General features: G+C 46.0%; 1 protein-coding gene across 1 annotated transcript in view; it reads right to left on the reverse strand.

The window, feature by feature from the left end:
• Positions 1-1,934: 1,934 nt before the first annotated feature.
• The window catches only part of LOC108941998 (chondroitin sulfate synthase 1-like), a 28,143-nt gene continuing 10,626 nt past the window's right edge, over positions 1,935-19,451 (reverse strand). Inside the window, exon 3 of the mRNA XM_018765001.2 lies at positions 1,935-3,736. Within this exon, the coding sequence (XP_018620517.2) occupies positions 2,138-3,736 (1,599 nt within the window). The 3' untranslated portion in view covers positions 1,935-2,137. The remainder of the gene's footprint in view (positions 3,737-19,451) is intronic.

The raw sequence follows: 19,451 nt of genomic DNA on the forward strand, positions 1-19,451 counted from the left end.
AACCACCTGTCCTACAGAGTCGCGGGGAGCCGGAGCCTAACCCAACAACACAGGGTGTGAGGCTAGAGGGGGAAGGGACACACCCAGGACGGGATACCAGTCCGCCGCAAGCCACCCCAAGCGGGACTTGAACCCCAGACCTACTGGAGAGCAGGACCTGGTCCAACCCACTGTGCACCCCCCCCAACACTTTCCAGTTTATTTTTAATTACATTTCCTCTTCTTGCCAATTTCCCCAAGATTTCAGCTTTCAAAGAGTAAACGCAACCCGTATTTCCTCACCCAGCCAACAGCTGTTGGTTAAACACTCTTAGAAGTGTGAGACTGACTTAATTCAGCACAAGTCCACAGTGTTTATAGCTTGTGTCTGGTGCTCATGAGTGCTGGTGATCAAAGACAAGATGACAAATGTTAAACATTTATGAGATTAACTGGTCATCCTAAGGGATTGAACAGTTCACAGGAACAAGACATAAAGGATATGCTGTATCAGACTTCTGCAGAATCAAACCCATAAATAAATCAGTTTATTATTTAGCTTTTATTGATTGTGACTTGGATATATAAAAAAAAAAAAAAAAAAAAACTGATTTAGGAACACACTTCCATTCCACAGGTCAGGAGGCAGTGTACATGTGTGTTATAAGGAGCTGAGAGGATAAACAGAGAATTAATCATGTTAACAATTAAAGTTACCAAAAATAATAAGACCTGACTCAGTTCCTGACTACTATAAAAAAAAAAAGGTACGCAAAGTGTGGAATAAAAACATGGTTTTATTTCTTCAAATGCAACAAGACAGCATGGAAACGTGAGAGACAGGGGTCCACTAACAAGGGGGACCCCAATGGAATGTTGGGCTGGAGATGGAGTGTGAGGGACGGGGCATGTCACATGGCTTCCAGCTGGGAAACGTCTTAGCGCAGCGCTGCGAGGAGGCCCAGCTCCACGTCCGAGCGCCACTTCTGGCCATCGTGCTCTGCAGGCGGCCCTGTGTGGGCAAGTCAACCCAGGAAGGACACACAAGCGTGCACGCGCACGCAGACACACACACACACACACACACACACACACACACACACACACACACACACACACACACACACACACACACACACACAAATTACCTCGAAAGACCGTGTAAGAACCTTTGGTAATACGAATCATTTGCTTACAAAAAAAAAAAAAAAAAAGAAAAAACCTTAAAAGAACAAAATAAACCAACAAAAACAGAAACATGGCTACGTCCATTCTAACACACAATAAGGAAACACAAAATATTCAAGAATATTCAATAAATTAGACATATTTGTAAATAAGTCCAGCATTTTTGATCAGTGAAGTAGGAATTCTTTTGAAAAAGTGCCCAATAATGTAACCAAACACAAAATTCTATGTTGCTTGATGAAAATTAAGATGGTCATTCTGAGTTAATCCCTCCTTTGATGAAACTACATACAAAGACTTGTAAAAACTACAGAATAAAACACGCAAAATAACCCCAACACCACAGCTAGAAATGCAAAACTGCAAAAATCGCACAAAAACAGTTGCTCCTGGGAGATGTCGCACAAGAACCGATTGATATCCTCGGGCAGTCTCATACTGTACCAATATCTCTGTAGCCTTTCAAAACTAAAACCACTGAAGATCAAAGACATTTAAGTTTTTTTTTTTTTTAATAAAACTTTCACAATGATTCCTTCTACTCCATGTACTCATTCAAACTGATCAAAACCAGACCAGACCAGTCTGTGAAAACTTGTCTAAACAACATTTTGTTTCACAGTTGATAGATCAATCTTAACAATCTGTACCTATTTAAAAGTCAATTACACTGCACTTCCACAATTGTCAAAATACTTCAAATACAAACGCTGCTGCATTTGTGACATGTGAAATTACATTATACATCCCAGGTCTTTTTTAAAAAAAAAAAAAAAAAAAAAAAAAAAAAGTTACTGAATGTGATAAAATTTATCCCTGCTCTTAGGCTCAGCCTTACTTTTCAATGTACCCCAATATGAATGTTTGGGTTTAAAAAAATTCAAAATTTATCAACATGGTCTATTTGAGTTTATAAAATAAATTAGATAGTTAAGATGACCAGCGAAGGCACATCCCCATGATGCAGGGTTCATGTTGTCCTAGATCTGTTGGAGTTGCTCGTAGTTCTCCCCAGTACAGGGTCATTCTTCTCCAGCCACAGCTCAGCCAGCTGGTGCGTTGAGCCATACGATGATGCTTTGGATCCAAGGCACATCTTGTACTGCTTGGAGTCAAGGTTGGGGTCACACATCACAGGGTGATGGACGTGCACTATGCCCGTGTCTGTGCTCCTGAACAGTCTGATCCCTGATTGGACAAATTTATTGAAGAGGTCCACATCCTCCAGACCCCAGCCCTGAATAGAGAGGTCAAAGCCCCCTGCTCGGACCAGGTCTGCTTTGTATATGCAGACAATGCCAAACCCATACTGTCTCCACAGACCTGTCTTGGAAGTGAATACATAGTGGTTGTCGCTAGGGACTTTTCCAGCATAGACAACCTTGGGATCATACTGACTGAAGATGATAGGAAAGTACGTCTGTTCTCCAAGTATTGTGTTTGCTCTACACCTGTTCAAGAAATCGGTTGTAAACAGCAAGTCCACGTCGCAGTAGAAAAGTAGGGAGTCATTGGAGAAATGGGAAGATCCTATTTCCAGAGCCAGGGCTCGGGAGAATGTACCCGACACAGACTGGATCTCCAGCTCAGCCTTAGGGTATCGAATATGGTACTCCCTCATAAGCTCTATCTGCTTTACCCTTTCCATGTCGTTATCTGTGCTGAACAGCAAGACCAGTAGCTTGACGTTCTGACTGGGAACCAGGCAGACCTTCTCAAAGTTTGCCATGAATCGGACAAAGATTTCATAGCGTCCAGCCAGCGGTACGAGTACGTTGATCCGCTTCTCCTTAGGCTCCCTGTGGTCAGAGCCAGTCCCCCTGAGCTTGAAGGGCACCAGCATCTTCAGGGAATTTGAGAGGAAAGTGAGGGACCCAGAGTCCTGGTTGATCCTGCTGGCAAGGTCCTGGGCATTGATCTCTTCATCCTCCCGAAACTGGATTCTGCTGAAGGTTTGCTGCAGGTAGGCATGTCTCCTCACAGGAACTGTCATGGTCTTTCCCTTGTGCTTCTTGTACAACAGCAACAGGTCCAGCACATACTCTGCCCCGTACAAAGGGTTCACCCGGCGGTAGCCGTACTGGACCTCCTTGAAGTCTATGACACGGCCACGGGTCTTGGCGTTTGCATTGATCATCTCCATCACTTGCATTACAATGTCTTCAAGGGCTGCCTTCTGCGCAGCATCCATGCCCCTGCGTGGGGGCTGCCCTTCAGCCGGGGAGTAGATGTACTTCCCTGTGAGGAAGTCCCACTCCAGCACATCCTGTCTCCGATGTGGCTGGAAGCGCATGAAGGATGGAGCTGCGCCCAGCTGCAGGTCCTCCTTGTGTAGCTCACTGCTGCTGCCCATGTACCGGCTGGTCTGTACAATTTCACGATGCAGCCGCACTGTGCGGTGGCGCAGCTCAGCAATCTTCCGGCTCAGCAGGTAGCTATGCAGCCGGTACTGGTGTGGTGGGCTCTTGTTAGGGTGCAGTGTGATGGCATGGTGGATCTTGCTGTTATGTAGGTCGCGGAGGTAGCCTTTCTTGTTGGGCTCATAATTCTCATAAAACAGCTGCTGCATCTGAAAGAGAGGAGGAACATTAAAAATAACTAAAAACTTGGCCCAAACACTCAAATGACCAGAGGTGAAGCCCGCCTAGAATGAAAAATGCCATCAGGAACTCGAAAAATGACTTTACAACCGCTCACCGATGATAATTAATACATTTTTTAAAACTTTCTCAGAATACCAGACTCTCATCTGTTCTAAAGATGAAACCTTGAAAAAACTAAGAACTAGGTTCTTGCAAATTCTCCAACATAAATGACCCAAGTGATTTATAACATGGTCTATTTTTTATTATCATGAGACTTCAGTAATAATAAAGCAACACATGACTAGTCAGCTGGGCCAGTCACAAGCTGAAATGAACAAGTTCTGTGCCACGGAGAAAATTAAAGGGTTGTGGTGGACAGACATGTCTTGGGTATGGAGGTGGGGGGTGCATTTCATCCAATCCCACTGAGGCTTGAGAATCGCAGAGCTCTGCGGGTCATGGAAGATCCATTAGAACAGTGGCACAACTGTTTTGGAACCGGCTGGCAGCTGCTCAGCCCCGGCCAATAAGGAGGGATGTTGTTGATTCTAATGAACATCTCATTAGCAAGCTAGGGGTCTGTTTGCGTAAGATGGTTTGATTAAAAGTGGCCAGTGCTAGAGGGCAGCTCTGGAGTTCAGCTGCATATCAGTCACCGAAATGAAAGCGAGGCTGTGTGTGAGAGGCTCGAACCGCAGCGGCAGTGACCAAACTTCACTGCCCTGGTCTGTCTCTTGTCATTTAAGGCAGCACCAGTGGAGAACAGCTAGCCAGTTGGGACGGTGCTCCATGGTCCTGAGAGCTTGATGGCCTGGCATCCCATTCAGGGTGTACCCTGCTTCACACCCTATGTTTCTGGGATAGGTTCTGGACCACAGCGACTCTGCATTAGGACAAGCAGTAATTAATAATGGAGTGATGGGGAGGGCTATTAAATAGAGTCTTTGATATTTGTGAAGAGGCCCCACTATTGTACCCTTGAAATGGATGCTGTACGTATCAAAGTAAAATAATGTAAACACGCTTGCTGATTGAACCATTGTTTCAGCAAAATTCCAGATATTATAAAATATTTAAAAACTATTCAACCACTGAACCAAACAAGTGATTGTATGATTGCACAATTTTATACATATTTCAACACACTAGGTGCGCCTTAAGATAAAGCTCCATCACCAATGATGAGAATTAAGTACTGACTGCACTTAAGGCAGTTTACCGACCATTAAAAAGTACGCCAATCACTAACCACGGGATGGAAAAAGTAAAACGCGGGACCCCAGTGACACAGCAGTCTAAAAAGAAGAGCCCAGCATGCATTAGCAGACATATACACACACATACCTCCTGTAAAACACCCACAGCTGGGACAAAACATGACTAGATCTTTTTCTTGTTGGACTGATACTCTGTGAAGAGGAGAAATACAAAAGAGGGTGCAGAGAAAAGAGCAGCCTGGTGAACATAATCCTCGTGCTGCCAAACCCCCCCCCAAATGGGCACACTTCAGATTATTAACATTCATCACACTGTGTTTAGTTCAACGGGGCTAAAGTTTATGAAGACCGAATTACTGAGCATCCTTGACGTTTAATAAAACATCTCCTTGACCTGATGCCAAGTGCCAGGGCCACTGCGCAACGAAGGAGACGTGGGCTCGCGGCCAAACGTGGGAGAGATAAACATGCAGAGGAGCGTTCCGTGAAACGAGATAAAGCTGTCCCCTGGAGCACCGTGGACCGAACAAATACACAACAGGCCAACAACGGATTCTGTGTAAAAAGATACGGAGAAGTGCGCTTTGTCTCCGAACACGCAGGTCTGCTTCACCTCAGCCCCCAAGAGGGTTGGAGGGTGTCCCTTTGAGTCTTTTTTTTAATTTTTTTTTTTTGGAACAAACGTAAAAAAAGGAATAAATATGACACGGACTTCATTTTTATTGCTCACAATGGAAACTATCAGCTATACAACTCAATGGACTTTGAGCAAACAAAGAGTTATGGTCTCTGAAAAGGTGAAAACACACATTGCATGTCATTGTTACTGAGAGGTACAGAACAAGTCGAAAGTCTGAGCACACTAGGCAATTCCTGTATGGGGTGAAGCGGACAAACAGTGTCCTGCATCCTGGGACCTGCTGTACACAAGCTGGGAAACCAGTTAACTAAATGTCTCATGAAAAATAAACTGCATTTACAGTCATCTGATGCTTTTCTCCAAAGCAACTTACAGTGTTAATTTACACAGCTGGGTAATTTTTACTCAAGCACTTTAGGGCAAGTACCTCTCTCAAGGGTACTACAGCTGGAGGGGAGATATGAACCTACAACCTTTGGGTTCAAAGGCAGCAGCTCTAACCACTTTACTGCCCCATATGCCACTGAAACTAGATTCCTACAAATGATCTGAGTCTTTACCATAGTACTATACTAAGTTTCACTCTTGATAGACAGGCATAAATAACCATTGTACAACATTAATAATATTTAAAAAGAACACTATGCGGTAAATCAACGTGGGTGGGGAGAAATCACCGCCTAGGGCAAAGTGCAGGATTCCAGCGGTCTGTTTCAATGCACAAAAAGGCCACGTGTTGCTTTACTGGCATTTTGCGGTCAAGCGGCACTGCCGGGACACCTCGCCCTAATGAGCACACACCTCCAGGCCAACCAAATGCAGCGCTGATTGCCGTGACTCATAACAGTGGACCTTCTGAAGTCGAGGCACTAGTGTGCATCTTCACTTATTCTGTAGGTCTACATGTCACTCCTGCATCTATGTGTACATGCGAACCCAGTACATCAAACACCCTCCATAACACTTTCAGGTGTCGTTTGGAAAAGGTGCACACACCCACTGGAACACACACATCCACATACACATGAATAATCCCAATTAATGATGCCATTACAGTTGTTTAAATAGTTTTCACTTTTTTGGGACCGTCCCTTGGGGGTTTCTCGTACCAGCTGTGGAAGTTTGACTTTGGGGCTCGGTTCTGTCTCCCAGCCTGTGGGAGGATGCTGAATTGCAACCCGAGATCTGCTGAGTGATTGCTTCCTCGGGATAAACCCAAATGTGCAGAGCAGTGTAGACAGAGGAACTTCTCCTTAGGAACTTCAAGAGTCAGTGCTGGTAACAGAAACTCTTGGACCTGGAATCCATCTGGAGCGATAAGCCCTCGAGTGGGTGTTTCTGAGAAGTCCATGTTGTTCCTCCACTGTATCACTTTACTGTGGTGATCTACATCTGAAAGAATATCCCTCAAGTTCCCAGTTAATGTAAAACAACATGCCGCACTCATGGGGCATCACCTGTGGAGATCAAAGCTTGAATATCCCCGAAATACCACACAAGAAACAAGCAGGAAGAAGCAGAGTTCGGTGTGAAAGCCAACCCTGACATCACAAGAGGCTTGTCTCAGTCAACATGTCAGATTAAGGCCAAATGGTTTCCTGTCTGAGGCTCCCGAGATGCAAAAGGAGCTGGGCAGCTGGAAGCAACATGGAAACATGGTAAGCATTTCCTCACGTTCCAACACTCGTGGTTTGGAGGTTTCTCCTCCTCGCAGTTATACCAAGTCAACAGGTACTTGCAAACTACAAGGTTGTGAGATGCGGACAGCAAAAACCCAGAATCATTCTGGTCATGCACACTCAAAGTCTCATAATGACTAGAAAAACAGTACTGATACCACTTAGTGAGAAAACACACACACACACACACACACACACACACACACACACACACTTCAGTTCTAGCCAGGAAACTTAAAACATTCCTGGACTGCGACAAACAAATTTTAAGTTTGTTAAAAATTTATCAGCTTTTCCAAGCACCACATACCAGCTTTATCAAAAATTATTCCAGAAAGTGACATAAAATGAATCACCACCCTCTCCTGAGTTACCCTGTTTTTAAAATACTTAGTGCCAGTGGACTATTTTAACAGAGCCTTTCAGTGACAGGGGCCTTTAGTATTATTACTGACCATTATTTAACTGATACTACCCTCCAAGGTGAGTTATGTTTGGGTTGTAGACTAAGCTACTTACAATAACTTACCCATTTATACAGCTGGGTAGTTCATACAGTATATTGTGAGATAACACGTTTTCCAGTGGCAAAAAGCAGGATTGGAGTTATGAACCCAAGTCCTTTCAGCACTAACCACTACTGACTCAAATGAAGAAGGGTTTCACTTGGAACACAATGAGTCAAGTGAGAAACTAGTAGGTTCCACCAAGATCTGAACTCAGAGTTCAAGTGGGGAAAAAAAACCTCCTCCTATTTTGTGGTTGCATTGATGTGAGAAGAGAGAAGAGACTGACAACTATTCTTCATTTAATTACGATCAATCTCCCTGCCCTGCCCATGTGTACAGTACCACCCATAACTGCCTAAAGCAAAGTCCTCTTCACCTTCACACCAGATTCACACAAGGACAACCTGTAACCTAGAGCAAGAACATGAGAAGACAGTAACCACAGTGTCAATGTCTCACTGTGAGGTGCAACCCAACCAGTTTACTTTGCTCACTTGTATTTACTCAGCTGACACTTATCTCCGAAAGCACTTAGTGTTTTACCTATTTACACAGCTAGATCATTCTTTCACAAACAGTTTTAGGGCAAGTACTTCACTCACGGAACTACAGCAGGAGGTGACAGTCAAGCCTTGGTCCTTTAAGTGGAAGGTGGGAGTTCTAACCACTATGCTACCTGGTGCCCCGTTTACTCAAAGTGGTAACGACTGCTCTAGCAGACGTTTATCCCTGTAGCTTTTCTCTCCAGCACACCTGCTGTACACCAATGAAGGAGAACCTTGGGAAGATTTCAGTGCAGTGGGAGAAAAGGCACAGGTACAAGCCTACAGAAGCAGATGTTCAGTGCCAGTCGGGCAGGTCCCCTGTGGTTACGTACTCTGACAGCAGCTGGCGTTGGATGCAAGTAGGCAAGTCTGTGGAATGTAGACCAGGTGCACTGAGCACCAGGCAGGGCTGTAGGGTAGGCATACCTGGAGCCTACAATGAAGACACCGTGGGGGTGGAGCTGAGAGGGATCAGAGGTCATCAACGCAGCACAGACACATGGATCCGGGTCCACAGTCAAAGACAAGGCTGACAGCAGGGCTGAAACCCCGGTGCTGTCTGACAGCGACGAGGGGATGACCGAAGGAGTGATCCCATCGGTCAGCGCCTCCCACTTGACGTTCCATTTACCAGACCATGACAACAGCCTTGCTGTGGAACAAAGCTCTTTCACTGTGAGAAGATGGTGCCCGATGATAAATGACTCCAGAAATACATTTCTGTTTTCAGGGCCAGAAGGCTTTGCTTAATTCTAGGGAATTTTATAAATGAGGTCTGAGATTGGGGGGGGGCAGTTGATGCAGACAGTTACAGGAAAATTAGTAAAACTTCTACGTGGAAAGTAAGGATATGCACATCATTACGAACAACAAAATCATTTGTTTTGCAAATATAAGTCTGAGAGTCCTCAATGTTATTCTGAGCATCTGGAGAGCCAAACATCCCAACTGTGGATTTGAGTCACGAATCTTGATGCTTGCCTTTAGCGCTTGCCTGACAAAATGCTGCGTCTTCACATTTTTTACATTTCCACACACCTGCCGGGGGGGGGGGGGCAATGCACTCTCACTTACACCCACCGAGAGAGAGATTACAGCCTTCAGGGTGCACAGCTGTAGAAGAGGGCTGGCAATAGAGCTACTGAACATTACCACTCAATGGACTGAAACCGGCGGCAGACGTGCAAAAGAGCCAGCTGGACGTGCAACTCTAAAACCTAGGACAAACTCTTCTCTGACCACACCCATGTGACCTGGCCCGATGCTTTCTGCCCGAAGGCAATCGAGGACACTGCTTTGGCGCTGCCGGACCCCATTTTGGCGATGCCCAATCCAACGTCTTTGCCAAGTACATTTGGCAAACAGTAGGCCTTGGGTCTGTTCAACGTTTCGGGAAGAAAAGTGGACTCTTTCGTATTCCTGTCCTACCACCATCTCTGACTCAAATCTCCCAGTGGTTTCTTGCTACTGAAATACCCTGCTCGCTACTTGGGCCTCTAAGTGCTTTGCCAGGGATATTCCACCCCCGTCCAAGATCATTTGGGGACACAGAGATGGGACACGAGTGGAGAAAAGGACCCACATGTCACATATGTGATCACATACTGAGAATATCATACACTGGATCCACAGGGTCCCCTGGGGGCATGAAGTTTGTTCTAATGGGATTGAACAGATCGTGGCACAAGTGGCAAAGGTTTAAGTTCTGTTGGAAAACCTGAACTTCTGAAAACAGCAATAAATCCTGCACCGAAACAGTGAACAAACACTGCAAAGTCAGTCACGAATGAATGCATTAGTTATTACTTTATTGATCCTTTTCTCCAAAGCAAGTGACTGTGGGTGGGTGACTTTTACGTGGGGCAATTTAAGGCAGGTACCTTACTCAAGGGTACTACAGAAGGTAGGATTCCAAGTGCTACCTGCTGCCCCGTAGAGCTGTGTAGATTTTGCTGGAGCAATTTCCAGCAAGTACTTTGATCTGGGTACTATAAGAGGATCAGGCATTTGAACTTGGCTCCTTCAGGTGCAAGGAGATGCCTCTAACCACCATCCTAACTCTGGAATCAAAGGAAGAAGTTCTATGGTTTGTCATCAGTCAATGTTTCCTGCAGACTTGTCACTTCAGACAAATCCCAAGTTTAGGAGGGCAGTGCGTTTTCCATCAGGCCACCAAAGCAATTTTATTCTCAGCAAATTCTGAAATCAGGAGCAAAACAGCCTAACAGGAAACACTGCACTGCATGTTCATTCATGGCACGAGTACAACGTCACTGTGCCTCAGTGGACAGAAAACCCCCATCACATGAGCTTGAAATCAGAGCAGACAAAGACACCTTACATTACATTTATTTATTTAGCAGATGCGTTATGAGCCCACACATCTTATTCACCACAGTGACTTACACTGCTAGATACACTGCTTACAATGGGTCACTCATCCATACATCAGTGACACACACTCACTCACACACTATGGTGAAACCTGAACAGGATGTCTTTGGAGTGTGGGAGGAAACGAGAGCACCTAGAGAAAACTCAAGCAGACACCGGGGGAGACATGCAAACTCCAGGCAGACTGAGTGGGGACTGAACCCACATCTTCTCGCACCACCCAGGTACTGTGAGACAGCAGCGCTACTTGCTGTGCCACCATGTTGCCCCGCAAACCTGCTTTATATCATATGTACGCACACACACACGGAAAAGATATGTGACACTGCTGAGTTGTTCCACACACTAGATCAGAAAGGCAGAACAAATTCATCTCTACTCCATGAAAGTAAAGCTTGAAACATTATATAAAAGCTGACTGGTTATAATTATGCAGCCAAATATAATTTAGATATACAGTTATTACAGGGTGGACATTCTAATCCTTTTAGGTCAAGCTCTTTCATTTGAGGGAAAAGCGGACGGCAGCCCTGCAGAGTGACAGCATCCACCCCCCACTTGAAAATTACCTCTGAAGTAAAAGGGCCTTTGTTCTGCCAAATTTCCTCAGAATGATCATTTATTTGTTAATAACCTCAAGATCGGTGGTGCTATTACAGCGCTGACAGCTGTCGTCACACAGCTGGGTTCTGTCTTTCCAGCCTTGACCAGCTGCCAAAGGAAGAACGTCTAGTAAGTCCGAAAAGCAACACCGCAGAAAAAGCGAGAGGACACTTGGAGATCTTATGTCTAGTAGCCTGTGGAGCACAACAACGGTTCTGAGTCTCCTCAGGGTCTGTGGGCCAGGGGCTCGGATGGGCCGTACACTCCCTTGCAGGACAGGAGCTCGCGCACCGTGTGGTCTGCTACTAGTTTTGCCCTAATGACTAACACCGGCTGACAAAAATCCTCCACGGTAGAAACTTTCCGTGCGCTCACGTTACGGCGGCAGCTGTCAGCAGTCTGGCAGCTCGTTGCTATAGCAACCACACTTTCTTTAGGAGACAGCAGGCGATCGCCTGTGTGAAGCTGGAGACACCATAGAGAAGGACCACCAAACACTTGCACACAGCAGCTGGGGCAAAGTCTGGGTGGGCAGAGCTGCAGCGTGGTGCTACAGGTGGTGTATGGCAGCAAGACCGCAACATCCTCATCAGAGCCGTGGGAGCAGTGAGACACCAGCACTGACTGCTGCGCTACTGCGCCAGACCAAAAGACGCAGTTAAAGAGTAGTGTCCAGTTGGTTAGAGTCACGTCAGCATTGGAACAGTATTCAGTGTGCTGAAACCAGGTTGTGTGTACAAGCCACACAAAACAGCAACAGTCTGTCCTTGAAGGAAGCGTGAAAGTGTGCCGGGGCTGCACAGCGAAGGGCAGTGATTGACACACCAGACAACACTCGGGAAAGTGGCTCCCTCCACCTCAGAGAAGAACGGTGGAGCACCAGACACACAGTCCTCCAGCCTACAGTCACCTGATTAAAAACACCTCAAGACAGGCATCTTCTCCAGGATCCACACACACCCACTCATACCCATACAGGAGCTGTGTGTGTACAGACGAGATCAAAAACAGCTCCTTGTCCCATAATATATACTTATTTCCATTATTCCAGAGTGAGATTACTGCACCGAGTACAAGGTAGAAATTGAAGAGTCAATTATTATTTTGGTGTTTATGAAAGCGAGTGACCAGCAAATAAACGCTCAGCAAAAGCCAAAATTAAAGGGATACAAAGAACAAAAGCACACATGCCGATATTGTTTCTTTTATCATCGCCGGTAGTAATTAAGGTGCAGTGGGCAGGGCCAGACTCGCAGCACACCGCTGCAGCTCGGATTGATGGAGGTGACCGGAGGGTAAAACTCACGAGAAAGGGGCCTCGTCTTCAGTGTCAAGGCTACAGCAGATTTCTGAGAAGTGGGAATAGTTAACAGAGGAGTCTTGAACACTCTGTTCCCCACAGTGCGTCAACAGCCTGCACACCGTTCGGCTATGCGCAGAGCCTAATTGCAGCTATGGGCAGCAGCGGCCTTCTGGGAGAACCTCCAGCTGTTTCAGTCTCGCACCTTTGTGCAGGAAGGCTGTGGTTACAGTGGAGGCCTTCCTGTGCAAGGAGACCACCCCAGCAACCACAGAGAAAATTCACACCCCCAAAGGAAGAATACCTACAGATGAAAGGTGGCGGACCGTGGCAGGAACTCGGTGGTATTGTGAGACACGCGTTTCCTTTGTACGGCTCCACATCACACCCCGGCGAGCACCTGCCTTTGCCCCTCCAGGGGAATATAAGGCTAGCTGCCCCTCTTGGTCCATGTAAGTGTAGCACATGGTCCAGGTTGACATTTTTTCCCCACTGAGGGCAGTTTGAGTGTCCCAGTGTCAAGTGCTAGGTCAGAGGAAGAATTCTCCCACAATGCAACACAATTCTGATGGGACTCGAGTGCAGTACAGCACTGTGATATAGAGAGACCACATTAACTGAGGTAAAGGGGCAGCAGGAAGCATAATGATTAGTTGCCATGAAAGACTCGGGTTCAAATCCCACCTCGTGCTGCAGTATTCCTGAGCGAGGTACTTATCCTATATTTGCTCCTGCAGTATAAAAGGGTAAATAACTTACCTACTTATACAAACCTAACATTTTAAGTGGCTTTGGAGAAAAGCATCATTCTAAATGAGCTGAAGTGGTTGAAAAGTTCTCACATCTAAAGGATTATAATCATATTTGTTCAGACTGGGTAGACAGAGTTGTTGCTGGAGTTGCAATCTGTCAAAAGTTCAAAATTTTCCAACACCTGTTTCTGATGTGGCCCATTTAGAAAAGTTTCTAATTCTGTCCATTTCCCATTCTGCCTATTTAGGATGGTTCTCAGCACTGCTTATTTTAAGAATGTTGGAAACACCCTAACAAGGATCTTGAATCAACCGACTGTGTAAGGCCTACTTGGTATATGACATGGTGCATGCTGGAAGGGACCAGAGCAGCTCAGACAGGTCGTCATTGAGGTAACCATGTCATCAATGGCTGGCAACCTGAATAAATTCTTCATTTTTTGCAGGTAAAGTTATGGGCTCCTCAACCACAGTCCCCAGTATAAACAACAATAATAAAAGCAATAATAACAGAGACCAAAGGTTGGAGGACTGTTGACTGCCAATACAGTCCATTGTGACAATCTCCGAATTTCTCCGCAGGAATAAAAGTCCGTAAAGAAGATAAGGCCATGATGGAGACCGCGCCATCATTCTTCACCACAGCCATTGGTCCTTGCAATATTATTCATTTAAATCACTGCTCTTAGGGAGAGCAGCTCTGCTCAGTGTTTCTGCAGTGACAAAAACTCTTCAAAAGGACCATTTTCTGCCTTCCAGAAAGATGCTGCCAAGTTCAAATCCACCTTTCAGGGCTATACCAGTCAGCAGGGCTTAGGCAGCTGGACAGGGCGGTGATGGTGAGCCGAATCCAAAACAGCGCTCATTCCGTTAACGCAATGCTGCTTGCCAAGGGTGGACGTGTGCGACCCACCCCTCTACCGTGTCCGACTGCCAGGGAAAAGGGCCAGGGACTATTTGTATCGCCTAATGCCAACGTAACCACAAAATGGGCACTGAAGTCATCTCTAGACGACAGAGATCATTTCCTTTGCTCAAAAGCTCAGCATGCCAAAGAAGCAAAGAAGGAAAGCAAAAATGAGTCCATTAGCACTTGAAGGAAGGTGGTGTGGAGACATTGTCATGTCATGGCTGACAGTGTTACACTCAAAATACATCCTTTGTGCAGCTGGACGTTCTGCTAAAGAAAGTACCTTGCTCAAGGGTGATACAGCAGGGGTATTCCATTTACTTGAATCATCAGCCTTCATGTTACAATTCCATCTCCTGAAACAACCTTCAGACAATGAAGTGGTGTCACGTTATTAAAACCAGTAAACAAAAAGGTCAAAGTATAATGCAAAATGTGTAAAACATTACCCAGCTCTTCCTCTCTTTTCCACCTGTAGCATCAGACATTTCCACGAGCATCGCTGCCTGGATGTCTAATCACCACCTGAACTGAACCGCTCCAAAACAGAGATCCTTTACCTCCCAGCTGGCCTGTCTCGCTGTCGTGAACACTATCAAACTGGACAATTCACTCCTCGGCTAAGTGTCTGGGAGTGATGAGACTTGAGTCTATCGTTCTCTCAGCACATCGGAGTCACAACCCGGACCTACAGATACATTCCAACATCTGCAGGATACATCCTTACCTCACAATTGACTCTGCCTAAGTACTTATCCAGGCCATGGTGACATCCCATCTGGGTCACTGTAACTCTCTCCTGTCTGGCCTTCCTGCTACTTCCATCAAACTGTACAGCTGATACAGAACGTTGCTGCCCGAGCTGCGTTTGATTTGCCAAAGCGTTCCCTTGCATCTACCCTCATCTTCTCTCTGCATCAGTTTCCTATAGCTGCCCAGATCAAGATTCTCTGGTTATGGAATTTACATGATAAAATTCAGTGCTTATGGCAGAAAGCATCAATGGAACTGCTCCCCGAAATCTACAAGACCTGATTACCTGCTACACTCCAACCAGACTGCTAGGCTCCTCCATCTCTAACCACTTGGTGGTCCCACACACAAAAGGACAAAATGTTTTTGGTTCTGGCACCAATGTGGTGGAATAACCTTCCCCTCTCACTCAGAACTGCTGAATCTCTCTCTCTGGATCTTAACAATCACCTCTTCCAGACTCACTTTTCCCATGATCTCTTTAGTGCATGTTAATATACAGGTATGAATGTTTATGCTCAAGAACTTTGTGATTATAATGGATAAATCTTCATGCAGCTACTCATGTGATACACCCCGTATCACATGAGTAGCTGCATAAATGCTTATGCTGCATAGAAGTCCAATGACATGCTGTTCAGGTTCAACCATAGTGTGAGAGTGACAGACAGTGAGAGTGAGTGAGAGAGAGAGAGAGAGAGAGAGAGAGAGAGAGTGTGTTCCAATGATGTGGGGATGAGTGACCCATTGCAAGTAGTGTATCTAGCAGTGCAAGTCACCTCGGTGAATAAGGTGTGTGGGCTGATAACACTACATAGAGTTCATTGGAAGTCACTTTGGAGAAAAGCATCTGCTAAAAAATAAATGTAAATGTAACATCACATTGGTTCATATGGTGGAGAGTAACTGTACTTTAGAATCACACGTCTGCATCCAAGTGTCTCCTTCTGACAATGTAATGAACACACTGTACTTTCTATGAGATGTATGTCACTTTGGAGAAAAGTGTCTGCTAAATGAATAAAAGGTAAAAACAATAAAAACACAGAGTTTTAGGTGGTACAAGGATAAGGAACAGTGCAGCGAGCATCATGTAAACCTCAAGGACACAAACTGTAAACATTCCGCCATCTGAGTGGGATAATGGCTGATCGTGAAAACTCATGTTGTGCCAATGAAGCCTTCATCAAGTTGACACTTAAAGACCATTTCCACTTTCACGCTGTGACCCAGGACAATTTCCTTCAACCCTCATGAACATTTGTGCATTCATCTTCCTATCAAGAACCAGACAGTTTATTTACATTTAGAGGGGAAGAAAAAAAAAAAAAAAAACACACACCTCCGTATGCAGGTCATTCTGTTCCACAAGCTGCAAACTAGTGGAAGGGAGATTGCACGACTCATGTTTAAACACTCTAGAGTGAGGCATTTGGAAAGAGGCGCAATATATTTTCCCCTAAGAAGATAATAGAATGAATCAAGAAGGCCTTAGTGAGGTCAGAGAGACCCCCTCACCATGTGGTACCATGCCTGAAAACAGGAGCTGGAGCACACCGGTGAAGAAAAGATTCTCATCTGCATCATCTTTACATCACAGAAGCTGGATCAGTGTGCTTTGTCTCCAGCAGAACTACGCAGTCCACCACCCATTTCCACCTGACATCCATACACTGATCACTTCAGGCCAGGGAGCTCCAGATTGCCACTATAATCTGAATTGAAACTGCAAACTGTGCACACAAACTACAAAAAAGACAAACCGCAATGCATGTCAGCATCAAAAGCTCTGCAGCCATAAAAGGTCCAAGCCCAGTTCGCTAAAACGCCTGTCAAATTCGGCACTGCACAGTAAACGCATACCAGCAGGGCGTCGCATTAACTGCAGGAAAAAGCGCCGCACACGTTTGATGTGGAGCAGATGAATGCACATTAAGGATCAAAATAGAGCTTCGCCTGCCACGTAAACACACCGGCGAAACGTGCGGCGCAACCTAAAACGCACGGCCCGCCCCGTCGCGCAGCCCACGTTATCGTTTTGATGTTCCAAGTGGCTCTCTGTCAACCACTGCAGTTGCGGTGCGTCAATGAGAGACGCCATCGAGGGTCAGGGCGTCACGTCAGCCCGCTGATCAAACCGTGGCACACAGTTTCACTCAACTACTGTGCAGCTGGTTTATATTATATATGAACTGTGGCCATTGAAAGGCTACTACTGATCCGGCTTCACGTCAGGCTGTTACTAAAACGTTCCTCCGCAGCAGAGCTGTAATTTACCGCAGGAAAATTCTCTCCTTTTTTGGGCTAAGCCAGCAAAGTGATGCAGTGAAAAAGGAGGGGGATTCTGGGATGCCACGCATTCTTAGACCGTTTCAAATGTCTCGCAGGGCACTCTAATATGCTGAGATTTGGTGAGACAGCACTTTTCCACCAACAAGAAGATGGAAAGTGCAGAATGAGTCACACGGAGCAGGCAAGGAAGGCCAGATACAATAAGGCACACACAGGAACGCTGAGATTACAATCGTTCCCATTCATAGGGCTTCATATATTTAGTGGAGCAGGTCATCCTGAGATGGTATCAGCAAGTATTTGTTCAGAGCTCCACCTACCATTAGGAAAAAACCTACTTTATGAATACACGTCCTACCTGCTGCAATAGATCCCTGTTCCTAAGGCCCTCCACCAAAGAATGGGAGCGTGGATTGGAGCCAGGGTTATGTGAGACCCGATGGGATTATTCCTGTCGGAAACACAGCTCAAGATGGGAGGTCTGTAAATTGCCTAGGTGTCCTTGAGGTTTTCCAAATCAACGAACTCATCCATCTCAGGACACGCAGCCAAATATGACGACGGTGACTCCTTGAGTTGACGTGCTTGCACTGCGGTCGTCTGATGATCAGGTCCAACTTTAACCGTCCATAACGAAAGATGAAGTTAGACACGTGTCCCATCAAAGCCAGACAGAGCACGATCCAGGTCTTCTCTCAGAGTAGAGGAATTGGCCCATTCATCTCTACCGCCGGATTATGCTTCTCTTAGGGTTACACAGTGAGGTAACAGGCATTACAAGACACAGAAATTAAATGAGTTCAGGTGTCCAAATTCCCATCTCTTCTTACAAAAATTAGAACCCTTTTCTGGGACTTGACTTCAGGGTTCCTGTCAGACTGTCGCAGCTCTGAGCTCAGGCTCCCTAGAGCACATCACTGTGCATCAGTCTGCTGTGGGGTACTAGTGTATCCTGCCATCTCCATAGCACTGCTACAATAACATGATTCAGGGGACATGCTCCACTACGTTCAAAGCCCAAGAGAGGATAAGGACCTCATGTATTTGTCATCAATGCAAATTCCCCCCCCCGCTGCAGACCCCATCAATTAGCAGCTGCAGTTAAGACATAAATGAGGCCAGATGTGAGAGATTAAACCCTCAAGGGTGAGTTGTAGAGGTTCCCAGAAATGCAAGCATGGTATATTTCTGTACTTCGCGCGCAAGCGGGTGGGGGGGCTTGTGCCCCAGTGAACCGAGTCCCTCTGTCAACACAGGGATTGAACTCCAGAGGCAGTTTGTACAGCAAAGCCAGTGTTAGGAAAAGTCTCTTAGTGTGTAATCTCGCCTAATTGGATCGAAGGGTTTAGCGAAGCGCTTGGCAGCACATGTAGGGAAACAGCAAGCGCGACGTTAGCAAGGAGGAAACGGAAGGACTATTTAGAGTGAGTAACTGACCCTTATTATTAGCTGTAGCACTTTGCTTAGCCAATTTTCTTATCCGTACAAAAAAACCACAAATCCCACTGAAGTGGGACGAAAGGCTACTTCTGTCTTTGCGGAGCGTTGCAGTAGGTAGCGCCGATCTCTCACAGCTCAGACCTGGCTTTGAACCCGGCTCAGCTTGGGGGGAGTTCGCATGTTCTCCCCATGTTTGCGTGGTTTCTTCCAGGTGTTCTGGTTTCCTCCCACAGTGCAAAAATGTGCATTTCAGGTGAACGCGGAACTCTAAATTGCCTGAAATGTGTGTATAAGTGAGTGACTGCGTACAACTGCCTTGCAAGGGACTGGCACCCAGTCTCCGGTGTACCCTGCCTTCTGCTTCCATGATAGGCTCCAGCCCACTGCGACCCTGCACAGGACAAATGGTTACTGATAATGGATGGACGGACGGCTATTACTCGAAATTCCAACTATATATTTTTCCCCCCCATCCCAATTCCTTGACGGCAAACCTTGTTAGGTACAGTCCCTGCTATTTTTTACACACTGTGGGTCACTCTGCAGCAGGATGGGGAGCTGGTGCCAATTGGAGGAGCAGAACTGGAAAACGGAGCAGACAGGTCTGCAGGAGACCAGCAGAGATCCCCAATTATTTCCAAATGACACTGAAGTCTTGGTCAAAG

The sequence above is a fragment of the Scleropages formosus genome, chromosome 7 (genome assembly GCF_900964775.1).
Source record: "Scleropages formosus chromosome 7, fSclFor1.1, whole genome shotgun sequence".
In the NCBI taxonomy this organism is placed as follows: domain Eukaryota; kingdom Metazoa; phylum Chordata; class Actinopteri; order Osteoglossiformes; family Osteoglossidae; genus Scleropages; species Scleropages formosus.